Source organism: Pezoporus occidentalis, unplaced genomic scaffold, assembly GCF_034315485.1.
Source record: "Pezoporus occidentalis ecotype Australia unplaced genomic scaffold, CSIRO_AGI_Poc_V1 ctg210, whole genome shotgun sequence".
In the NCBI taxonomy this organism is placed as follows: Eukaryota; Metazoa; Chordata; class Aves; order Psittaciformes; family Psittacidae; genus Pezoporus; species Pezoporus occidentalis.
Genome location: NW_026913965.1, coordinates 469,897 through 492,653, shown reverse-complemented (window position 1 = coordinate 492,653; position 22,757 = coordinate 469,897). Strand labels below are relative to the sequence as shown.

Here is a 22,757-nt window from a genome sequence, read left to right as displayed (position 1 = left end):
TAAAGTCAGCACTTGTGATCCAGTCAGAGGGGGAAAGAGAAAGAAAAAAAATAATTAGAAAAGGTAAAAATTTAATTAATTTTCAAGTCTTTGGGCAGCAGAACTGAAAAAGTGAACAACAATGCACATTGCTTCCAACAGGCAGCCCCCTGGAAAGTGGAAGAAATATTGCAGCGAATGGTCTTTGGTTTAAAAGCCTGAATTATTTACACTTTTAAATTATTTGATAGTGGGTTTTGCCAATTAGCCATAACAACTCCAGTCCAATCAAAAGTTAAGGCAAATTTCTACAGGATCAGAAAGGAAGACTTCCTTAATCAAACGGGGACACTAAAACCATGCAGCTGAGAAATCTGCTGAAGGCCCAGCATCTGCCTGTAAGAAAAAGCATTTTCTCTTAGAAAAGTGTGAATTTCTTTTTTTGTTTTAACTCTCATGGTACATTTAAACGTTCAAGAGGAAGTGAGGGCCCCAGGTCACCAAATCCCACCCTCCTCCACAGTCACCAAATCCAAGAAGACGTGGAGCCCTGTCTGCAACTTCAGCTGTCAGTCCTTCTCACGCAGGACAGGTCCTGCCCAGCTCTCCAAACTCCTCTCCAAAAAGCCAAAGACTCAGGTCTTTAATGACATATAAGGTCGTTGCGTGGCGTGTTTTGACTACTTCATCAAATCTGTTAGAAAATGCTAAGGAATGGTGTAGACCTGTACCAGACCCTTCTTCAGCTGGAGGAAAACCAGAAAACTTGGAAAGGAGAAGTGGGAAACCCTAGTGCCCTGGGCAGTACCATCACAGTTTAAGGGAATTTTGCAGCCTGTAGAAGTGTGTCTGGTAGCACCCATTAACTGCTTTCAGCATAACAATAGCTCCTTCTCATCTCTGCCCATCCTCCCTGTCCCAGTTAAATGGGCTATTTCCCAGGCAAATAAAGACCGGAGAGACTGCTTCACTAGGGGTAGGAGACTGGGGAAGGGAATTCAGATGGGAGCCTACTGATAGACGTGGGGAGATTGAGCAATCCTGAGCACTGCTATGGGAGATGAGGGGAAAGGGAGAGCCCACCATTAGGAAAGCTCGGTGTGGGGAGCATGAGAGGACATGAAACCACAATTTACCCTCCGTGCAGGGATCTGCAGGAGGGAAAGGAAGCCACAGGGGCAGATGTTAAGGATCACGACATGCAGGAGATTAAAGGAGGATGGGGAAGGAGGAGACTGACAGGGAGGTGGCCCTGGTGCCTGCACAGGCTCAGTCTTCTTCGTGGGAGTGAGAAACAAACCTCTCTGTAAAGTCTGAGGTTGCACCTTTCTTGAAACACTCCAAGTGACATGAGATGAGGAGAGAAACTCCTCCCATACTGCATGGCTACTTGCTTGGCTGGCAGAGCTGTGTTAGGGGTGAGTTCTGCAAAGGAGACTCATCTTCAGGCTCTTTTTTAAGGCAGGGGGAGGTTCTCTGGGAAGCAGCTGTCAGTGAGAACACTGCAGTGATGGCACCTCTAGCCATCCAGAGGGCAGGGCTAGGACACGTGGTGGCAGTCTGGCATGTTCTGAGAAGGGCTCTGGTTTAGTAACACCAATTGTGAGGTCTGCCCTGTTTTGCAGAAGATGAGCCGTAATGTTGCATCCTGCCCAAATCTTTCACACCAATCCTTTCCCTATTTGTGCTTTTCCTAAACTTACCACTGTCCTGCATTCACAGTCAAACTACAGAGTAGGATCTTTTGGTGTGACAGATAGCCTGATGCTGAAAGTATGGCCTCATGAGCCACTGCAACAAAAATCCTGTTTTATCAGAAACTGCTCATTGCAATCAATATTCAGGAACTAGAAAGATTAATGCAGCACCATATTGTCACAACCTAAAGTAGGCAGAGAGCCTTGGGAATGACAATGAAAGCATATTTGAGAACATTTTGATGTTAAGACCTCCTCAAAGATAATTCTCTGCTGAAAGGACGAAGCTGATCAACACTGCAGTCAGAACACTACTGGCAGGCACTGACTCAGACATCTCCTGATATCTCCTTCCCAATCCAGGCACTCCTGAGCTCCCTGTTACACATGTACTGATGCTTCTGTACGCAGGACAAGCTTGCTTGTACACGCAACTCTGCCCATCCTTTCTGCAGGCTGCAAGAGCAAGGAAGTTAGCTGAGGGTGTACTCACAGGAACACTTACAGGAGAGAGTTTGCAGCTCAGTTTCCCCCTTTTCACTTCCAAGTACACTCTCTCTTCGACAAGCTCCTTCTTAACATAGCTGTGATTTTCTTTTCCCATTCACGGTGTAATATGTGCTGAATTTTGATGAGACAAACCCAGGTGCAGCTCATGGCATTTATTTACTTAAAAGCAAATGCAACATTTCAGTAAGTATTTTGGAGTTATGGAGAAGAGTGCTAGGTCAGCTGTTTCTCTCAATCCCTATTGGGTTCTCATATTTTTATGTGATCAATTTAAGCAAATACTTGCCTTGAATACACAACTGTGGGGTTTTTTTCAAGATATTCCAGACACTTTTGGTCTTGCATTAAAGTTACTGTTAGGTCTTTATATAATTCATACAGTAGCCACAGGCACACACACACAAAGTTAATTTCTTAACTGTAGCTTTCCTCTTTTTATGTTTGCAATTTCAATTAACTGTTCTAAATAACTGACAACATGGAATATAAAACATTCCTGCAACAATGTAGGTCTAACAGCAATTACGTTGATTTACTCTGGACCATGTTAAGTTCAGGGAGTAGGATAAAGAGACAAGAGTTTAAAACTTCTTTCACACTGATGTAATAAATTCAGTACATTGCTTTAAAGTTAGGGCAAAATAGCTGGTAACTGAAAGTCAAAAAAAAACCTTGTTTTGTTTTCCACTGTGATAGAAAACAATAGATTATGGGAAAGTTCTTCAGAAGGTGATCAGAGGAAAAGTTCACCAGCATCTATCATGGACTCTGTCTCTGTGGCCTGCTGGGATAGGAGGGAGGGACATAAAGGTGTCAGCAGTTGAACTGATACGGTAAATCACAGTAGGGCTAGTAAAGCGCAATGGCAGCCTAGTGTAAATGCCTTCAGACTTCTATTTCTTCCCCGAGGTTGTACTCGGGACACGTCCCCTCTTTGTGACCTTATCTCTAGGGCAGTGGGTTGTGCACTGGTCTCTCCTCTTTAGTTCAGGAGGACTAATCCATTTGCAGGTTAATAAAAGGTGAAAAGAACAATCACCAAGGAGCCACCAAAACAAACAAGTAGTACCTTTGACTGCTTTAGGATTCCCAGTTTTCCTCACCAGCTTGCTCAGCCTGTCGCCCCCCTTTCTTTCTAAATACTTCAACAATAAATACAACTGTAAACTATTGACTAAAAAAAAAGAAAAAAGTACTAACAGTATGAAAATAAGAGAACTACAGGACTATTCCTTAAGAAGTAGATGTTTCCACTTTGCAGGCATGCAACTTGTCTCCATAAAATATACTTTTATGTGTACATCACCACAGTTAAATCTGTGATTTTTTCTAGAAATTCTGACAGACAATAAGTGCATTTCAGTGACCAGTGTGCTTCAGTCCCAGTTAGAGGAAAGAGTCCCTCGGAAATGTCACAAATCTGAGCCATTTCATACAATGAGCAAAAAGGTCATGACATGCCATTACTTCAAGCAATCTGTTGATAAGATTGATGAACTTTTCTCTTTAACTGCTAGATTTATAATACATGTGTTAACTTGCTGCAGTGCTATAGGCAGCATTATTAACATCAATAATGTATATTTAATATAATGACACAAAGAGCAAGAGAAGTCGGGACAAGAAGGATGACACTACGTTGAAAATCACCTGTGTGTTATGCAGCCAGGGCTGTGGCGCAGCCACAGAGCAGTGGGGCTGTTTGCCTCGTTGGTGGTTCCTCTTTGTTCACGCCCTATCTCCTATTCTTGTCAAAGTTAAGGACAATTCACAAAAGAGGAGGCTATTGCCAGGTCAGGGAGCAGTTTCCGATTACTCTGTGGTCCCTAGACTTCCAAGGGAAGCCTCAGGGAGAATCTGGGTGTTTTATAAGTGTATGATGTAAACTTGTAAGTCAGTGGAAAAAAAAAACAATTCATGCAGGCTGGCACTACTATAGCTAGCAGGGCACTATCCAGTCCCCTCCTTCTTTTCCCATACGATACAAGCCGGTTGCTAATTCAGAGGAGCCTAGATATAAAACAAAGGCTATTAGGTAAAGCATAACACAGCCCGTTGCTTCTTTCAGTCAATTAAGTCAGCAAGCCAAGAAACCCAAGATCTACCATCATTCCACTGCAGATTTGGATCTAATCCTGAAAAGATGTTTGTTCTGTTGACATTTTACTTAGAAAAGCAGTATATTTCTGAGAAAGATATAGATACATTAAATTAATGTTTAAATTTAAAATTTATAACACCTAAACAAGAAGAAAAAAAAAACAACAAACAAACCCAAACACAACCAAAAAACCACTAATTTGGTGCTCTTCCCTCAAAAATAGTAATTCCTGTCAGAAGCTGTTTCATTTAAAGCAGCATTAACTAAGATGACTTAACACAGCCTTGGTAAATATGTGCCTGGGCACATCTCTTCCTTAAACCATCTCAGCTGTACTTAGACCATGGCTCAGGACCCAGATCTTCAGATTGACACTGAAAGTTACAGCTTTCAACCACCTCAAAGTTACTGACCTGCCTCCTACCTGAAAGAGTGCAAATGGGACTGCCTTTTGGTTAGTTTTATCTCTGGAGAGATCCTTTGAGGGGCCCTCAGCTCTGGAATTTATGCCCCCTTTGCTCAAAAACAGCCTTCAACAATCTTTGACCTTCTGGGTAAGCTGTGAGGCCCAAATCCAAGGATTTTTTTCTGGGAGAAGCATAAGAAAAGTTGGCATTTGTGGGTGTGGTAGGAAAGCATGTTGTCAATAGATGATTTAGTCTTTGGTTTATGATTTTCTCGTGTTGTGGCAGTTATCCTGCAAACTCAACCCATAGAGACTTCAGCTTTTCTAAATGGTCATAAATTGGGAGAAAAAAAATGCATTGAAATCATCCAGTGTACAAATGCTTGTGTGTTTGTGAACAAAATGACCTAGCAAACAAGTACATCATAAGTCATTTGCTAAAATGATCCTTCTAGCCTTGCAAATCACACAAGTTCTGCACGTGTCTCTGGGGCACTAACAGCATACACAAGTAAGACAGTGTTGTTGGGACTGCTGACAAAGGCACAAATAACACTTTAATTAACTGAGAATACTTAATATGTTGCCCTGTCTATGTTGCAACTGAAAGGTAAGCTGTAAACACCTACTAAAACAGCACTATTTTGTCCTACCACCAAAATTCTCATTGTCACCTTTTAAATATTTTAATCTGAGATTCTTTAAAAGCTGTCTCTACTGTTCTTACTTTCTGGATGTAAACAAATTTGTTAAATATTTTATTTCTAACCCACCCACAAAGTTACATTCATTTACATAACTTAATGAAGGCTGCATTATTCATTGAGCTTCTCATGTAACATTTTTTGTAAGACATTATTAAACAAGTGAAGCAAGCCAGTCTAGTAATGAGTCTTCTCTAAACTTACTGCCAGTTATGTTTCCTTTCTCCTAATCTATCACTCTAATGGTTGCAACTAACAAACTTTTAAATCTTTGCTGGTAATCTGTATATATTTTGCATTGCATTCTGGATGTATAACTTGACAGAGAATTTACAGTACAAAACACCTGGCAAACAAAATTATCCAGATTAACAAATGCTTAACAAACCTACTCACTCTTTTTGCTACAACAGAGAAGACAACTACATGTAACATAGTACCTTTAAACCATAAATAAAGTAACTACTTTGGGTCTGGAACATACCCTACTGAGCGGTATGTCCCAAACGCAAAATTTGTGACTGCCTTTCATAGGTTCAAAAACATTACCAAAAAGTCCATAGATTGAAGTCTGGTTTATGTGAATGTTCAGCAGAGACACAGACTTCCATGGGATCCTGTTGGACTGTTAGAGGAAAGATGGTGTGTAGTAATTTTAAGGAAAAAAAATCTGCCATGGGTTGCTCGCACTTGGGCTATTTAACCTGTACTTGGGACTAAGTCCAAGTAGCTGAATTTTCAGGGAGCCTAAGCAGTGAAGCTCCATTTGAGACAGACAGAAAATTTTGAGAATTTATACCTCATAAAAATAAATTTCAAGGCTTAAAACAAAAAGAGATCTCGGGGTCTAACTTTACGCACATTCATTTCAAATGACCAGGGCATATTCTTTTATCAGCATCCACCCTGAACACTTCTGCCAATGTGTAGAATTAAAAAAAACCACAACCGTGTTCTGTTCTCAAAGATTACTAGATGCAGATTTGCAAAAACAGCTCTAAAAACTTCCTATAGCACTTAGGAAAGTACCACTTGAAAGCCCAAAATTAAATACTGTACATATATTACTAAGTATTTTTCCTGGTACCTCTCCAAAGGTTATTCTAAATCACTGACCAAAATAAAATACAAGAACATGGTAGATTGTAATGGGGTAGAAAGAAGGACAACCTTTTTGTCAGCCTCTCATTTTGCAAGGTCCAGGAAGAGACTCACGTAAAAAAGAAAACGTCAGAAAAGTGAGTGCAAAACCTTAAGCATGCAAGGCTTCAAATTATACTGTCCCTTCAATAAGTGCTTTCAAGAATCGAAAGCAAAAATCCAGTCCTTTCCTAGCGCAACTCCTGAAAGCAACATGAAAGTAACATTCTCTCATTTCACTAGGACAAAATAAATAAAACTGATCAAATTATCTTTGATCAATCAATTATTTTTTTTCCAAGGAGTTTTTAGCATTCATTTGAACATTTTTTCTTACTCATATAACCATTACCAAAATTCACTATTACCTCTTCTGACCTTATGTATTAATACTATTCCTTTTCAATCAGGAATTGATTTATCAAGTAGCATTCCTCAATGTCAACTTATACCAATGTAATTCTTTAATGTTGTTTTTATTCAAGAATGAATGTATGTTGTTAAGAACCACACATTTACATACATTCACGTGGGTGTAAGAGAAGTGTGGGTTCCACTAACCCACCTTACTCTCAGATTAAAAACAGCATGCTGCATATAAATAATCAGGGTTTACTCCAGGACTAAAGGATAGCACCTACTGAACTGTGTGCATTTTTCCAGAGAGAGAATTTGTCAAATACTTTTATTTTAAATTACAGGTTAACTATGAGGAGAAATATGAAATACCCCAAAAAGGCCCAATTAAAAGGAGTGAGTGCCCCTCACCCGATCTGGCCCTTTAATGTGTTTCAGTTTGTGAGCCTTTGAGCACAAGTGGCTTTCAGCAGCACATGGTAACGCTTGCAAAAGGAGAGCTAAAGCATGGCTCTAGGAGCTACCTGTTAGCAGTGGAGCAGGCTGGCCTCTTTCATCTCTGCTGCAGCACCCCAGCACTAATAAATAACATTCGTGCAGAGAGCTGGAGCGATGGATGACCTGGTCTGCCCAAAAAGCAACTATCTTTTGGTAGATAATTTTTCAGCAAGATAAACTCATGGATCCATCATAACAAAAGGGGTAGAAGCCAAAGGTGCAAGAGCTAGGCAGACCCTAAATAGCAGCCACAGTCTCAGTATGTGCCCACACCAGCTGCTGCTGAGTGGGCAAAGCTACATAATCATACCAGAGCTCACCTGAAACTGGTCTGCAGCCAGCATCTAAGCTGTCAAAATAACAGCTGCATAGAGGAGATTAGCAGGGGTTGTAAAACCTGCTCAAGAAGTTGGGCAAATATTTTAGCAATTAACCCACACTGAGCTCCATATTACTGCAGCTACACTGCTACCATTTATTGGGATGGCTTGTTTAAAGCTAGCTCCAAGATGCCTAAATTACACAGCAGTGACAGACCATTTAACTACAAATCATACAGGGGCAGTGCCTAACATCAGTTACATTGTCATGATTTACAACAGCTGAGGATGTGCCCCCAGATGCCCAGACAATATAAAATTAAATATATGATTTTTTTCTCTAAACATAAAAGACTTACAAAGCTGATTCAAAAATAAAAAAAAAAGGAAACAGATAAATGCATGTATGACTTTAGACTTACACCATGAAAGAGTGTTCATACTCTCCATATTATCTGGACAGCACTTAGATACCCATTCTTTATAAAAAAACAAAATGTAAACTAAAAAAGTTCCCACATATAAGACTTCAATTAAAAATAATAGAAAACAATTTAGTACAAAAAATACCAGCATCTATTTGCATTTGTAGAATGCTGTAATGTTAAGGCATAAAATGTTAATGAAGGATACCAAGACAAGAGTCTTGCTGATCTCTAGACTTCAGGTCACCTCCAAATCAGGAACAAGGTTTGCAGTTTTATGTTACTATATTTGTAATAGGGCATCTTAAACTGAGATCACTTATCAAATCCCTGGAAAACATAATGGTACAAGAAGTCTGAATAGTAAAAATTATTTAAGATTTTAAACACTGCCAAGAAGACTCAAGCATGATTTAAAAATACCTTTTGTATTTTAAGACTACAAAAATTGAATATGAAAATGTCTTGATAGTCATGCTCATATGTAGGCTGTACCTAAGGTCTTACATTAAAAGCTTATGTTTTTTAAATGTTAGCTGGAAACATATCAAGTATATTCTAAAAACATTCCTTAAAAAAAAAAAAATCCAAAACCTCATATATGCTATTAAACACCTGCAGTGATTTTGAGCAACTTAACTCCATCCTTAATTTTGACCTTGGGAGAGCATAATGAAAAAGGTACTATTTTCCAGAAACAAACAGAAAATTAAATTAGTCTATGCGGTGCTATAAGTACTCATGACACTGAATTACATTGGTTTACTTTGTAGATGTTTATAAAACTAGCCCATGCTGTTTGACTTTTAAGGGAAGACTAATAGGTGTAGTAAGGGGGGGGGGGGGGAAGACCTTATGGTTAAGCCAAAACAGAGGTCATGCCTAGGGCATTTTATCTGTCCTGCTTACACACCCCCGGGGAATTGCATCTCAACAGTTGATTCCCTGTTAATCAATTCACATTAGTGCCTCCCTTTTAGTTTTCACTTTGCTGAATTCCAGGAAAGAAGTTCTTAAACCAAATGCATGCTCTATCTGTGACCTAGTCAGAGCTGTTGCATTTCAAGAAGAAATCAGCAGATTTTATTTGCTCTACCAACTGATAAGAGACACCTTCGTAAGTAAAGATTCATAGCCAGCAGACTCAACACAGAACGAGATCTGGTGGTCTGTTTACAGAGGTCAGCAGTAATATGGGATGAGAGGACATTTATGGTTTTTTTTTCCCCTCAACCTATTTTCTGTAGTTACAGAGAAAGACTCCTGTAATACATTAGTCTTCTGCTTCTCTTTACTTTAGTATTTACCATGGCTCAAGATTATGTACTCGATAAGGAGACCTGTAGCACTTTTTATCACTCCATACTCTCTTCAGTAAGCATGCGTATGTTTTTGCACTGCTCTTGCTACTTACAGGCTAAAACTTCAAACGATTTACTATTCAGAAGTGAGAACCACACTGGGAGTGGGAAGCAGGGGAGAGTTACGAGCATAGAAATAGCAAATAGCTCATTCACAAAAGCAGATCTGACTTTACAACCAAACCCTTTAGACCCACTGATTAAGCTACTATTTAGTGTACACACAGATCTTCATACAGAGGATCATCAAAAATAAACTTTATTATCAAACTCAAAATTCACACATTAAACATAAGATCTAGACACAAATAATACTGAAATAGTTCTGAAACAGTAACCATTTTAGATAATTCAGATGAGTAGCCAGTTACCATTGTTTCAAATGTCTTTAAGAATATTTAATACATACACCATTGTGAAACATCTTCAAATGCTTAGCTGGCCAGCTTTCAATAAGACTTAAATAGGGGAAAACTTATTTCTATAGAAATAACATTATCTAATTATGAATCAGAGACCCATAATTGTAGTGCTTGGGGAAAAAAATATCATAGCCTTTTGAAATATTTGAAGTCATAAATAACTATTGTACATTTACAAATTTAAATAGTTACTATAAAAAGTTACTTTGTACACATTAGATACTATGGAGAAATCCAGCCAGAGGCAAGTGTTGAGCTCTCAGATTTGGCCGCTGAAACCTATGAATTTGGTAGGCAGGTTGTCAACAGGGTACACTATGGGGCCAGTTTTCATTGTAGGAGGTCCATTCAGCAGCTGCCAGTCACAGCTCCGTGCCAACTCCACTGTAAATATTTTCAGAAGGACTTTTGCAAACTCTTTGCCCACGCAGCTCCTCAAACCGCCACCAAAAGGAATGAAACTGAACCTAGAGGAATCCTCTGGAGACGGAGACATGAAGCGATCCGGGTTAAATTCCTCCTTGTTGGTAAAGAGATCTGCCACATCATGGGTATCGCAGATACTGTAAATAACATTCCAACCTTTAGGGATCTGGTAACCCTATCAAAAGAAGGGAAAGGAGACATGAAGTGCATGTTGTGTTAGGTAAGGTGAAGTGTCAGTACAGGACACGTTGGTGCACCCCACCTCTCCTCCTAGCTTCCTGCAGGTCATCCAAAGGTGGATGGGCTACATGTAATGCACTAGTACTTCACTCTGAGGAGTTAAGCCCAAACCCCACTTACATTTAGCTCAAGGGTCTTGAGTGCAATTCGAAATCCTCCAGGAACAGGTGGGCTCAGCCGGAGGGTCTCTTTGATGACACAGCCTGTGTACTTCAGCTGTTCCAAGACCTCCATATCTAGCTGCTTCTCTTGGTTGGGACTGCACAGTAACCCCTAGAAAGGAAGATGCTGCCATGACATTTATGGAGCAGGCAGGTAGGGCTCCTGGCACCCCTCAGAAAACGGTATTTACCTGTCTCCCCCCAAAAGCAGGGCACCAGCTGGGTCAGAGGGAGCCCAGTCTGGGACACCTTTCCTGGAGGTACCTTCCCACTGCCCCCCTCCTGCGAAATGGCTCTGAGAGAGGCACGCACCTTCACCTGCAGCTCTTTCCTAACTTTCTGCAGGACATCGTGGTGGAGCCCTAGGAAGGCAATCAGTGACGTAGCAGCACTAGCAGTGGTTTCGTGGCCCCCAAACAGCAGCTCTGTAGCAGACTCCTTCAGCTCCTGACACAGAGGAGGAGTAAAACAGGGCTTGAACATAGTATCTCTACCAGGCCCATTCTACCACTTGTACAACACTGTGCATCACTCCCAGACTGAAGCAGACACCCAGGGGTCAGGATGGGGGTGATGCTTATGCTCCCTGTGGATATGGCTCCTTATCCAGCAGTTTGGTTGCAGCCTCTGCACACCAGTGCACAACGCAACCTGGGAAAGGGAACACCTCCTGCCATCTCGTTTTGGCCCCAAAAGGTAAGTGTAATGCTGACAGAAGGGCTGGAGGAAAGGAACAGACCTGGCCCCGCAGAACCTCACCTGCATGTTGAGCTGCCCCCCATTGCCTTGTGTGTGCTCCATAAGCAGCTGCAGCGCATCCTTGTAGCCACTCTCAGGCTCCTTGCGGGCCATCTTGGCACGGATATTCTCCTCTATCTTGGCATGGATGATGTTGCGTGCCCGCAAGCCCTGGCCAAGCAGCAGGGAGAGCAACATGGGACTTGAGCTGTACTGCCATCCCTCCCGGCCATTCTCAGCTGCCCTGGTTGCAGTTTCACCACTCTTCTCCCCACCCCCCAAGCCTTACCCGGTAGAGCCCGCTGAAAGGCACATCTATGGGGAGGGAAAAGAGGTTGCGGATCATCTCCTCAAAGGCAGCCACAAGCTGCTGCTCGCCGTCAGGGCTGGCCTGAGAGGGCTGGAAGCCCAGCAGGATCCTCATAGCGATGCGAAACATGAGGCGCTTCACCTCGGGGTACACTAGCAGGCAGGGCCCGGTGGCACCCAGCCACCGCGCCAGGCAGGCACTCACCTCCTCCTGGATGACGGGCACGTAGTGCTGCAGGGCTTCCCGGGAGAAGGCCTGCATGATTACCTGCCCGGCGGGACAAGGAGGAGAAGAAGGGGACACAGGCTCAGCCGCTGCACCCGGGGTGCCTGCACCCGCTCCCCGCCCGCCGTCGGGGCCGTACCTTTTTGCGGTGCTTGTGCTGCCCGTTGTGGAGATTGGAGAGGCAGCCCGAGCCCAGGATGGTGCGCACCGATGAGGGCCACTGCACGGACACGAGCCGGTGTTCGCCCAGCAAGATATGCCGCACGTTCTCGGCTCCCATCACTCGCACAGTGGGCCGCCCGAATAGGTGAGTCTTGTAGATGAAGCCGTATTTCCTGCGCTTCATCTGCAGAAATTTACGCCTCTGTCCGGGAGAAGGGAGGGAATAACAAAATAAATGTTAAACGAAGAAAAGAAAGGCGCATGAAAAGCACCTCTTTCCCACCTGGGCACGGGAGCCTGGCAAAGCTGCTGGTCTTCCCCCCTCCCTTGCAGTCAGAGGAGGAACCGAGGACGACTTCGCTCCCCGCGGCATCCCCTAGCCTTACCTGAAGCACCATCTGTAGCGTCTCCCCGAAGAAGGGGAGCCCCATGGTGCCCGGCGGCAGCGGGAGCGGGCAGCTGGGGTCGCGGCCGCTCACGCAGTACAGGTCCCAGAGCTTGACAGCGGCCAGAAAGAGCAGCATGGGCAGCAGGAAGGTGCACAGGACGCTGGCAACCAGGGCGGAGAAGCCCATGGCTAGGGAGCGAGTCCAGCCTGGCCCCCCGGGAGCTCGGAGTGCGCGGGCCAGGCTCGCCGCTGGCCGCCTTTTATACCCTTCCCAGGTTGCTGCCCACCCTACCTTGGTCGATATATTAGTTCACCCAAAGTTCATCTTTAATTGCGGATTGTGGCCTGGCTCCTCCCCCCGAAATCTTTAACTATTTGCTTTGCGCGGCGCATCCCGCCCGCCGCAGACAGCCGCCGGGGGAGTAAAGGTGCTGCCGGGCGCGGCGGCAGCCGCCGCTCCGCACTCGTTCCGCAGCACCGCTCTCAGCGAGCTGGCAGCGGATGCCGCCGACAGCTGGGGACCGGCCACCTCCTCGGATTTATTGCTGATGCTCGCTAGAGACGAGCAGGTTGCACCGAGCAATGTCCTGCTCCAGCCCCCGGGGACCCTGCTGTCCGGGGATACCTACCTCCGGGGACACTCCGCTGCGCTCCGCCAAGCTACGGAGTTCCTTCGCGCACCCTCTCTTGTCGCCGGCTGGGAACGGCGAGTCAGTGGCCCGAGCAGCGGTCCAGTGCTGGGGGCCGGACGGAGCGCGCAGTCCCCCATGCTGGGAGAGCCCGGCGGGCCACCGGACGGAGCCGCAGATGTGCCGCCACATCGGTGGAGGAAGCTCCGCTGTCCTCTCGTTCACCTCGAAAGGCCCGGCTTGTATTTCTGCCTGCCGCGGAGGAAGGAGCCGCGGGCTGCAGTCCGTGTCAGCCTCCCGAGGCAGGTTCAAGCGCGGGTCACTGAGGGAAAGGGAGGTGAGTGAGGAAAGGAAACACCAAGCCCTCCGTGCCCGGCTCTTCTCCCCGGGACCTGCTGCCCGCCCTTTTCTGGGTCTCGCCGGCATTCCGGGGCCGTCGGGGCTGCAGCGGCCGGGAAGAGGCGCTCAGCACCGGACGGGCAGGGTGCCGGCTGCCTCATCGCGGAGAGACTCCCCCCTGGAGCCGGCGGGCAGGCACTGGTGGCTGCTCTCCGGAGAGGAGTAGCGTCTGCAGGAGCGGCCGGCGGGGCCGCGGGGAGGCTGCTTTCGATGGGGCTGCCGCTGCGTCCCTGCGCAAGAGGCGCCGTCCGGGAGGCGCAGTCGCTAGGAAAGGAGCGCCTGGCGCTGACCACAGCTGCAGGGCCCCGGAGGGGAAGGACGGGGCCGCGGGGCGTTCTGCCGGGCACTGTTGTTACCAGTAAAATGTCGTGCTCGGTTTGTTGTTGGGAACATTTTGTTTGGTTTGTTTTTTTCCTCAATTTCCATTTTTCTTCTTTTGCCTCCCTGTTACTTTTGCTTTCTTGCTCCCAGACAAGCTAAATAAAAGCTGCAAGCTGTGTGCGCGTTTGTGCAGGGGAGGGGGAGATGTCACTTTTAATTATTATTTTCCTGACAATCAGCGCATCACTCGGGACCCTACCTCCTCTTTCGATGCCTTGCGCAAGCGGGTCTGCGCGCCTCCGTCCCCCCTTGCCCAAGACTGGGGTACATCCTCGCTCCTGGCGGCGCGCAGCCCCTCGGGGTCCGGTGCGGCTCCGGGAGGCCCGGCTGGCGCTGGTCGGGAGCGGCGACGGCCGGGCCCTGACCCGGCGCTCTCCCCTTGCCGGGCGCTGACCTGCTTGTGACCTACAACACGGACCGTGACATCTGCGTGAACCCGGTCGGCAATCGCGCCAAGTTCACTGTCTATCAAAATAACGAGATACGGTGGCCTGAGCACCGATAATTGCCACAGGAAGGCTTTATTATCTCCCCAGCTGTGTATTCCCCAGCCATCGGCTCGAAAAGAATCAAATGGTAAAGAGTGAAAGGGATAATTAAAAACATCTTGGAAGGGGGTCAAGAAATTAACAGCCTAATATGAACAAACTTGGATTACAAGTAACAATCATTACACGTCGTTTGTAAATGCTCTTGTTTATCTGCAAACAAAATCAGTTTCAAGTCCTTTTTTTTTTTTTAACTAGATCCGTGTTACGTTTTCCAGCGGGCGGCTGCGGGGCTCGTTAGCGCTCGGGGTAATTGTTAAGCCCTCCCTTGGCCGGTGCTGGGCGCTGCAGGCCCTGCTCTGCCCCGCAGCCCTGCCCGCGGTGGGAGCCTGCGTCGCCCGCGGGTCACAGCCACGCCAGCAGCTCCTGCTAATTAAAGTTAGTCATTGCCACTTGCAGCCACCACCTACTGATTTCACCTCTGATAGCCAGAAAGATTCACCTTTCAGGACAAGGTCAGGAGGGGCAGAGGCTTTGGTTCACTACGGGGTCGACCTGCCAACAGCACTTAACTCAGCCCTGCAGTTCAACCTCTTCCAGATTTGACCTGTCACATTTGGGAGCCACATTTCTGCCTCAGGTAGCGTTGTGCTGGCTGCGCAGCCCTCTGACAGCTAACGGCAGCACATGCCCCGCTGCAGAGCTCCAGCATGGAGGTACAAGGGGGACTGGCCAGGGCAAGATCATTTGTAGCCTGATATTGAAGCAGGACAATAACAGGGCAGCTCTCCAGAGCATTTCCAGAGGGATCCTGTCAACATGCCAGTTTTCTGCCCTAACAGGTTGAGCTGCGGCTGGTTTTTCACACAACGCACACTGTGCCACCAAGCCCAAAACACACAGTAAGGACAAGGTGGATGTTTTCCTCCGCTGCTCCCGTGCAGGATGTGTGACAGTAGGGAGCAGAGGTGAAGCTGAAAGGAGCTTATTAATACATTGCAGTGTAACAAGGACCTGAGCCCAGCTCTGTTCTCAGTGCAAGCAACAGGACTCACTTCATTTTACATGGGAGAGAAATACCTCCTGTCTCAGCAAAGCAGGTGGTACTCAAAAGCCACTTAAAAAGGTTCCTTCAGCATCCAGGCTTAGCCCCAGGTACTACCCCTGGATGGACCCACAGAGCTGCTGTCTTGGCACTTTCCCCGGCAGGGGCAGGCTGCAGGAGGTGACACGGTCAGTCTGGCCAGCAAGGCAGCATGGGGCCTATGTCACTTTCCAGATGCCCCCTCTGCAGTGTGAACACCACCATCAGGAGCAGAGGACTTTATGCCACAAATCAGACACATTCAGAAACATCCCTTTTCCAAGTGTTTATTCCCCAAAGTCCCATCCCCTGCTTCAGGCCAATCCCACAGTCAGGCTGCGGCTGGGGATCCCATCCTGCAGGGAGCCCAGAAGGGGGCTTCATAGCAGACCCCTAGCAGCAGCACGGCGCTGATGCACAACATACATGGCTACCACTACTGGGTGAATGAGACATGTACGCTTTGTGCCAGCTCTAGTGGGGAGTGCAGGAATGAGATTATATATTTACAGTAAAATACACTTTTCATGCTATTATTCTAGCTAGAGCTGGTGCTGAGGATTGGGCAGCCCTGGCTTGAGTTTCTCCGCAAAGCCTCCTCATCTTCCCTCCATTTACACCCAAAAAGCTACACTGTGCAGGATGTTGGTCCTGCCTCTACTATAACATACCCAGGAGATAATCACATGACAGAAAAGCTCTGTGAGCCTTGGCTGTAGGGCTGGGAATTTTGCACCCTCACCCCAATGCCTGGAGACGTGCATGAGGAAAGGGTTGGCTGAGCACCTATGACAGATGCTCCCTGCCAGCACCTTCATTGGGTTTTGCCCCTGGGATGGGGCTGAGTCCCCACCTGATACTCAGAGGCAGGACTCTGCAGGGCCTTCCCTACTGGCTTGCACACCAGGATGCGAAAAATCAGACCTTTGGGGTTTTGCTCTGCAGTGACCCAGTGCCACGGGGACAGCAGAGACTGCCCCTGGCAGCCATGGAGGGACATCAACACCAGGGCTGAGAGGGGCAGCATACCCCTGGCTCACCCCTCTTTGCCCTGGCCAGGCTGCAAGAGGTGGAAGTAGAGCTGCAGCCCATCATCAACAGGATGCACAATGGGCACAGTCTGCATGGCAGGGTAGCTGGGGGTGGCCAGCTCCCAACGGGCTGTGCTGACCAGCTCAATGGCCAGCAGCTTAAGAATGGCCTGTGCCAGCTCCTTGCCGATGCAGCTCCGCACCCCGCCCCCAAAGGGGATGTAGTGGAAGCGGCCCACAGCCTCTGTCTGGGCGGTACTGAAGCGGTCTGGGTCAAAGCCACCAGGGGGGCTCAGGTAGACGGCAGCTGTCTCGTGCGTGTCACGGATGCTGTACATGACACTCCAGCCTTTCGGGATCTGGTAGCCCTGTTGAAATAAATAGGGTAGGAGAGGAGCATTACATACTTGTGCAGCCAGCTGTGCTAGTGAAGAGTGAGCACAGGGTGCTGGGGAACAGCCCCACCACATTACCCATCTGACCCACAGCTCCTTTTCTCCCCAGCCCAGCTGGTACTCCCAGAGGTTGCCGAGTGCCACCTTCTCCTGTGCTACACTGCCAAGCGCCACCACTGTGCCGGATACAGGGAGCTTGCAGGCAGTGGCAGGCAGCAGCTCCCCAGCAGCCCGCTGGCGTGCGAGGCACTTACATCTAGCTCGAAAGTCTGCAGTGCCGTTCTGTAGCCTCCGGAGACTGGGGGCAGCACCCGCAGCACCTCCTTAATCACACAGTCCAGGTAGCGCAGGCGGCTCAGCTTCTCCAGGCTGATATCTGAGGGGCAGCGACAGCTCTGCCCTGATGGTGACTGGAGCTGGGGACCAGTGCAGGGAGTGCTCTGGGGGAAGGCAGGCTCTGGAAGGGCATTGGGCTGATGGGAACCTGCCTCTGCTGAGCCCAGTGGCTGGCTCTGGTCCTCATGAGCATCTCTGGCCATGGGGCAGGTAAGTGGCCTCTTGCTGTCTCTGCTCTGGGTGGTCAGGGTGTCCAGGCAGTGTTCCACAGGGCAGCTCTCACACTGCTGGTACATCTCATTGGACAGCAGCTCCTGCCTTATTTTTTCAATCACTGAGGGATGCTTCAGTAGCAGGAGGATCAGAGAGGTGCTGGCACTAGCCGTAGTGAAAAAAGCAGCAAATATGAGCTCAATTGCTGACTCCTGGAGAGGAAAGAATGTTTTGACAAGTTTGAATGCCATTTTAAAGTGGTTGTGATCCAGACTCTTCTCACCTTTTGCAGGTTTTGTCCCTGTGCAGGGGGCTTCAGCCTCCCCTTGGCTCTCCACAAACCTGCACCCACCCTGGGTTGGCAGAGACCAAAACAAGACACCTTTCTTCCATTTCTGCACAAACTGGACGTATATTTGCCAATTGAGTGAAGCAGAAACACAGCCGAGACGAGTACACATCACCTTAATTCAGCTCTTCTGAGTTTTCCTCCCAGATCGGTAAGGTCAGGGGTAATGTAACAAGGATTGCCCTTTTCTATGGTCCCCAGCGCTATATACTGGCTGGACTACAGGCTTTTGCCAAGGTGCAACTCTCAAGGGCATCTTTCAGCTGAAATAAAACCTCTGAAATAACAGATCCCCGTAGACTCCTATCACACCTCCTGCAGGCGTTAGCAGGAATTTTTACATTCACAAGGTAGCAGACCCAGATGAAAAGAAATCTCTCAGTTCTACCACTTGCAATTAAAACCCAAGACATTTCAGTAACATGGAATAAATTTAGGGCAGGCTCTGTGATTTGAAATAACAGCCTGTATGCCTCCCTGCATCAGTCTCTGACAGTGTGGCTACATAAGCTGCAACATGATGAGAGATCATGTAATTATTGATGTGTAATATCCATGTGAATACTAACAGAAATTAATCAATCTTAATCACATTTTGAATCTGGCAATTATTTTTAAAAAATAATTATAACAAAACCATTCTATTAGAATAAATAATATACTAAATAATTACAATAGAATTACTTCAAGAATATACACTGGTTCTAATTGTAGCTAAGAACCACTGTAAAGTATTTAAAATATTTTCAATTTAGAGGTTACACTTTTACAAAATATTTATAAAACATTAGTCTTTAGAGAGTTTTCCTTAGATACCTAAATAAATGGTAAAACTACTTTTAAACTATATTCAGCTGCTGTACCCATGCAAAATTGTTTCAGACCTTGTTATATAAATGCAGTGTGTCACCCACTGACACCAAGTGACATGGAGCCGTGAATGATACAGTACAATTTTCTCCGAGTGTCTTTGGCAAAATACTATTCATATTCAGTTGGTAGTTTTGGCTCAGTAAGGACTACTTGGTTCATCCCTAAACCACAGTGATATGTCATGTTGCATCATAGCAATCCACAAGCTAGATGATCTAATTAATGACAAAGTGATAAGGTATGTCCCGGAATCCATCATTCCATCCCTGGACCCATTTTGGTACATCATCTCAGAAATTTCTGGGCTTGCAGCCCCAAAGAATACAGTGGCATGAACTACACGCTGCGCTGTGCCAGATGCTGGGAGATGTCCGAGGAGCACACAACTAGCTCTAAAGATTTGCAGCACAGTATTTTGGTGGTTACTAAGTACACACTGACATACAGAGCCTTGGAGCTGCCACGTAACCCTACCAGCATCCTAAGGCAGGCTGAAGCCTGGTGGCCATGAAGAGGAAAGGTAGAAGAGGCATTAATTCTTCTTTAAAATACCATCTGTCTTCTAATGCAGAGGCACAACCCCACCAGAACATATGGGCCTGCAAGTCCAGGCTTTCTAGGTTGCACTGGAGATGGTGTCCTCAGAGATGGTAAGAGAATGGCAGGAGCCAGCAGCTGATGTTGGATTCCCAACAATCCCACTCCTGCCCCTCAGCCCAGGTCTCTCAAACAGCCACCAAGTCAGAAGGGACACTGCAAGGTGGGGATCTCCTTACCTTTAGCTCCTGTATGGTGAATTCTTTGCCATGCTCCTTGGCACTGTTTATTATGAAATCCAGGGCATCACTGTGATCTTCTGGGTTGTTTCTCTGCAGTTTTTCCTGTATAGCCTTCTCCATAAACTCATGTAGCATGTTCCGTGCTTTAATTCCCTGTGGGAAGCACACATAGTTCAGTAGAGCCTTAGGAACCAGTCCCCTCTACCAAGAGACAGGAGGACCCCAAGAATGGCAATCTTTAATCCCCGGATCTGTAACAGCAAGAACTGTTTAATCAGCCCCAGTGCCTTGCAAGAGGCAGCAGTTTAGGGAGAATTGCTGCAGATTCTGTTGCCTTGCTGTTGTGAATCAAATACAAGTCCCAGGAAAACTCTGAGAAGAAAAGGCAGCAGTAAACCCATGGTACTGAGTCCAGAGGCATCTGTGCTGAACAAACCTACGGTTGTATAAGGCCCAAAAGAAGTTCATCAAAAGGGACAAGAAGAGGCAACTTAATAAAACAGTCCAAGTAGAAAGGCACATCTGAGACGGGAGCAAATGAGCTGCTTTACCAAGGTATAGTAGATAAAGACACACCAGTCACACCCAGCTCATCTCTGGTTGCATTGCACTCTCAGCAAATCAAGAGGTGGGCAATCTCTTTGCACAGTGGGATGGATGGAGTCAGAGTGTCTGGCTCTGTATCAAGATGCCTTCTGAAAAAGACAGAAGGACCAGAGATTTGGAATGAAACATGGCCAGACCAGGTGCTGAGAATAAGATACAAAGGCTGAGAATTGAGGTTGGAAGGACTGGACAAAGGAAACAGGGAGGGGAGCAAGGGGAAAGACAAGGGGACCTAAATGCAAGTTCAAGCAGTTGGTCTAGGGCCAGGCAAGCTGTGGCTGCCCTGAGAGAGGACAGGGAGGGATGGGGGATGAAAGCTCACACTGATGACAACGTGCAAAGGGAAACTGGACAGAGGAAACAAGAGCTTTGAACTGGTGGACAAGAGCAGCAGGGAGGCTGGGGAGAACTGGGACTGGCTCAGTAAGGTGAGCTGATGTGGCAGAGCTCACAGTGGAAAATGGGACATTGAGCAAGATCTGGCTAAAAGGGACAGGAGTCTTAAGCTGCGGCAATGGTGGAGAACCCAAAGCCAGAGGAAGGAATGTAGACTGAAATGGGAGGGGGGGTAGGACACAGGACTGATACCTAGAGCAGGATTGTGGGGAGGCAGGCAAGGAGGAGCAGGGCAGAAGAGGAGAAACTGCAGGTTGAAAGAGGCACAGGAGACTGTTCCTCTGCCATGATTCCCTCCAGGACCCTATCGCTGTCTCTTTGTTGCTAGGGGACAAGGAACCAAGGACCATAAGAGGGCCGCAAGTCCTCAGCCTGCTCTACGTGGACAGGGAGCACTAAACTGAGGTGCACTGTGCCCACCTGCCTTTGTGCCCATGCTCCCAGAATCCTTTGCCATGGGCTGACATGAGTCCAGGCAGGATGAGATGAGACAGGATCAGACATAACAAACTAACCAGAGCCAACAGAGGCAACACATGGGGTGAGCGAGAAGAGGAGCCCTGTGCTCTACAATGCGCTGGAGCCAGTGCCCAGGGGTGCTGAAAGCCAACCAGGAGCAGGTGAGAAGCACAAAGAGAAGGGGAGAGAGCTGGGATGGGCAAGACACCAGGCTCTCAGACCCAGAACATGCTGCAGACGTCCTGGTCCATCAGAAGTGCCCCTTGCTGGGCCTGGGGACAGAGGGTCTGTGCCGCCGGGTTTCAGGCCTCTGCCCCCCGGCAGAGGGAGGAGGGCAGGCGGCAGTACCTTGCGCAGCCCACTGAAGGGTATGTTGAGGGGCAGGGAGAAGAGGTTCTCCACCAGCTGTTCAAAAGTTTTGGCCAGCTCCTTGAACTGCTTTTCCTCCAGGCGGAGCCCCAGCAGAATCCGAGCTGCAATGCGGAAAGTTAAGGTTTTAGCGGAGGAATAAACTGCGATGGAGCCCGGCTCCATGCACCAGCCCCGCAGCTCCCAGCTCACAACCTTCTGGATCCGTGGCAGATAGCATTCCAGGGCAGCGTGGCTGAACACTCTGGCCAGGATCTAGGAGGAGAAGGGATGGAACAGAGGCAAGTGGTTAAAGTGAGGGGTCCCATGTGCCACCAAGGCTCAGGCCTGGGCAGGAGGTGCTGCCTGGGCTGTGTGTGTTGTCGGGGCAGCTGTGAGGCTCACCTTGCGGCGCTGGCGGTGCAGGTCACCAATGGAGCCGAGCAGGGTGTGGGAGCCCAGGATGATCTGGGTGCTCTGAGGCCACTGTGTGCTGACCAGCGTGTGCTCACCCAGCAGGATCTTGCGGATGTTCTCAGCACCAGTCACCCGCACCACCGGCCGGCCCAGGAGGTGGGTCTTGAAGACGTTCCCGTACTTCTCCCTCCGGGAGCTGTGGAAGTGGGAGCCCTGGGGGCAAGCTGCGGTCAGCCCAGGGCTCCCGCCAGCCCCTTCCCATCCAGCCCCGTCCCGCTGCGCCTTACCTGGAACAGCCAGTGCAGGGTCTCCCCGAAGAAGGGCCAGCCCATGGAGCCCCTGGGCAGAGGCAGGGCGCTGCCGCGGTCCCGGCTGAGGCTCCAGCGCAGCGCCCACAGGTATCGGCACAGGATGACCATTAGCGCCAGGGCCAGCAGCACCAGCGCCGCCGCCTCGGGCCAGGAGAGCCCCACCGGCATCCTCCTCGAGGGCGGCAGCAGACGGGGCGGGCGCGGGGCGGCGGCGGGTCCCCGCCCCGAGGGCACGGGCGGCCTGGGTGAGCGGCCCCGGCGGCTGTCAAACTCCGGTGACGGCGACGTGAGCTCCGCGGCTGGCCCTGCTGGGTGCTGCCCTCCCGGTCCCGCTTGCTTCCTGCTGCCGGTTCGCCCCTCGGCCACATTTATATAGATATTGGCCACTTACGCCCGATCCACCTTCGGAGATGACGTATTCACTGCATATTTAAGCAGCGCGGCCAAGTGCGATGATTGGAGCGGGAGAACCGGGGAGAGAGACTGAGGGGCGCAGGGAGAGCGGGGCCGATCGAGGCAGCCCCCCTCTCCTTGGGGCGGGGGGCCTGGTGCCCCCCCGACGCCACGGAGCTAGCGGCCACTGCTCTCCCCGGCCCAGCCAGCGCCAGCCTCACGGCAGGACGGAGGGCCCTCGGTGCAGGGTTTCCCCTCCGCCCCGCGTCCCCTGGGGAGCCCACTCGGGCCGGCCCCTCC

At 48.4% G+C, this 22,757-nt stretch overlaps 2 protein-coding genes across 2 annotated transcripts; both read right to left on the bottom strand.

Annotated features, from left to right (window-relative positions):
• Nucleotides 1–9,732: 9,732 nt before the first annotated feature.
• LOC134164071 (cytochrome P450 26A1) lies at nt 9,733–13,000 on the bottom strand. Its single transcript, XM_062619478.1, has 7 exons — nt 12,569–13,000; nt 12,160–12,384; nt 11,775–12,062; nt 11,507–11,656; nt 11,060–11,194; nt 10,707–10,859; nt 9,733–10,521 (listed from the first exon to the last, which is right to left on the bottom strand). The coding sequence occupies exons 1-7, from the start codon at nt 12,755–12,757 to the stop codon at nt 10,180–10,182; spliced, it is 1,482 nt and encodes a 493-aa protein (XP_062475462.1). The 5' UTR covers nt 12,758–13,000; the 3' UTR covers nt 9,733–10,179.
• Nucleotides 13,001–14,000: 1,000 nt separating this feature from the next.
• Nucleotides 14,001–22,656, bottom strand: LOC134164055 (cytochrome P450 26C1). Its single transcript, XM_062619439.1, has 6 exons — nt 22,041–22,656; nt 21,742–21,966; nt 21,337–21,612; nt 19,525–19,680; nt 17,232–17,738; nt 14,001–16,950 (listed from the first exon to the last, which is right to left on the bottom strand). The coding sequence occupies exons 1-6, from the start codon at nt 22,230–22,232 to the stop codon at nt 16,588–16,590; spliced, it is 1,719 nt and encodes a 572-aa protein (XP_062475423.1). The 5' UTR covers nt 22,233–22,656; the 3' UTR covers nt 14,001–16,587.
• Between the last annotated feature and the right edge of the window lie 101 nt (nt 22,657–22,757).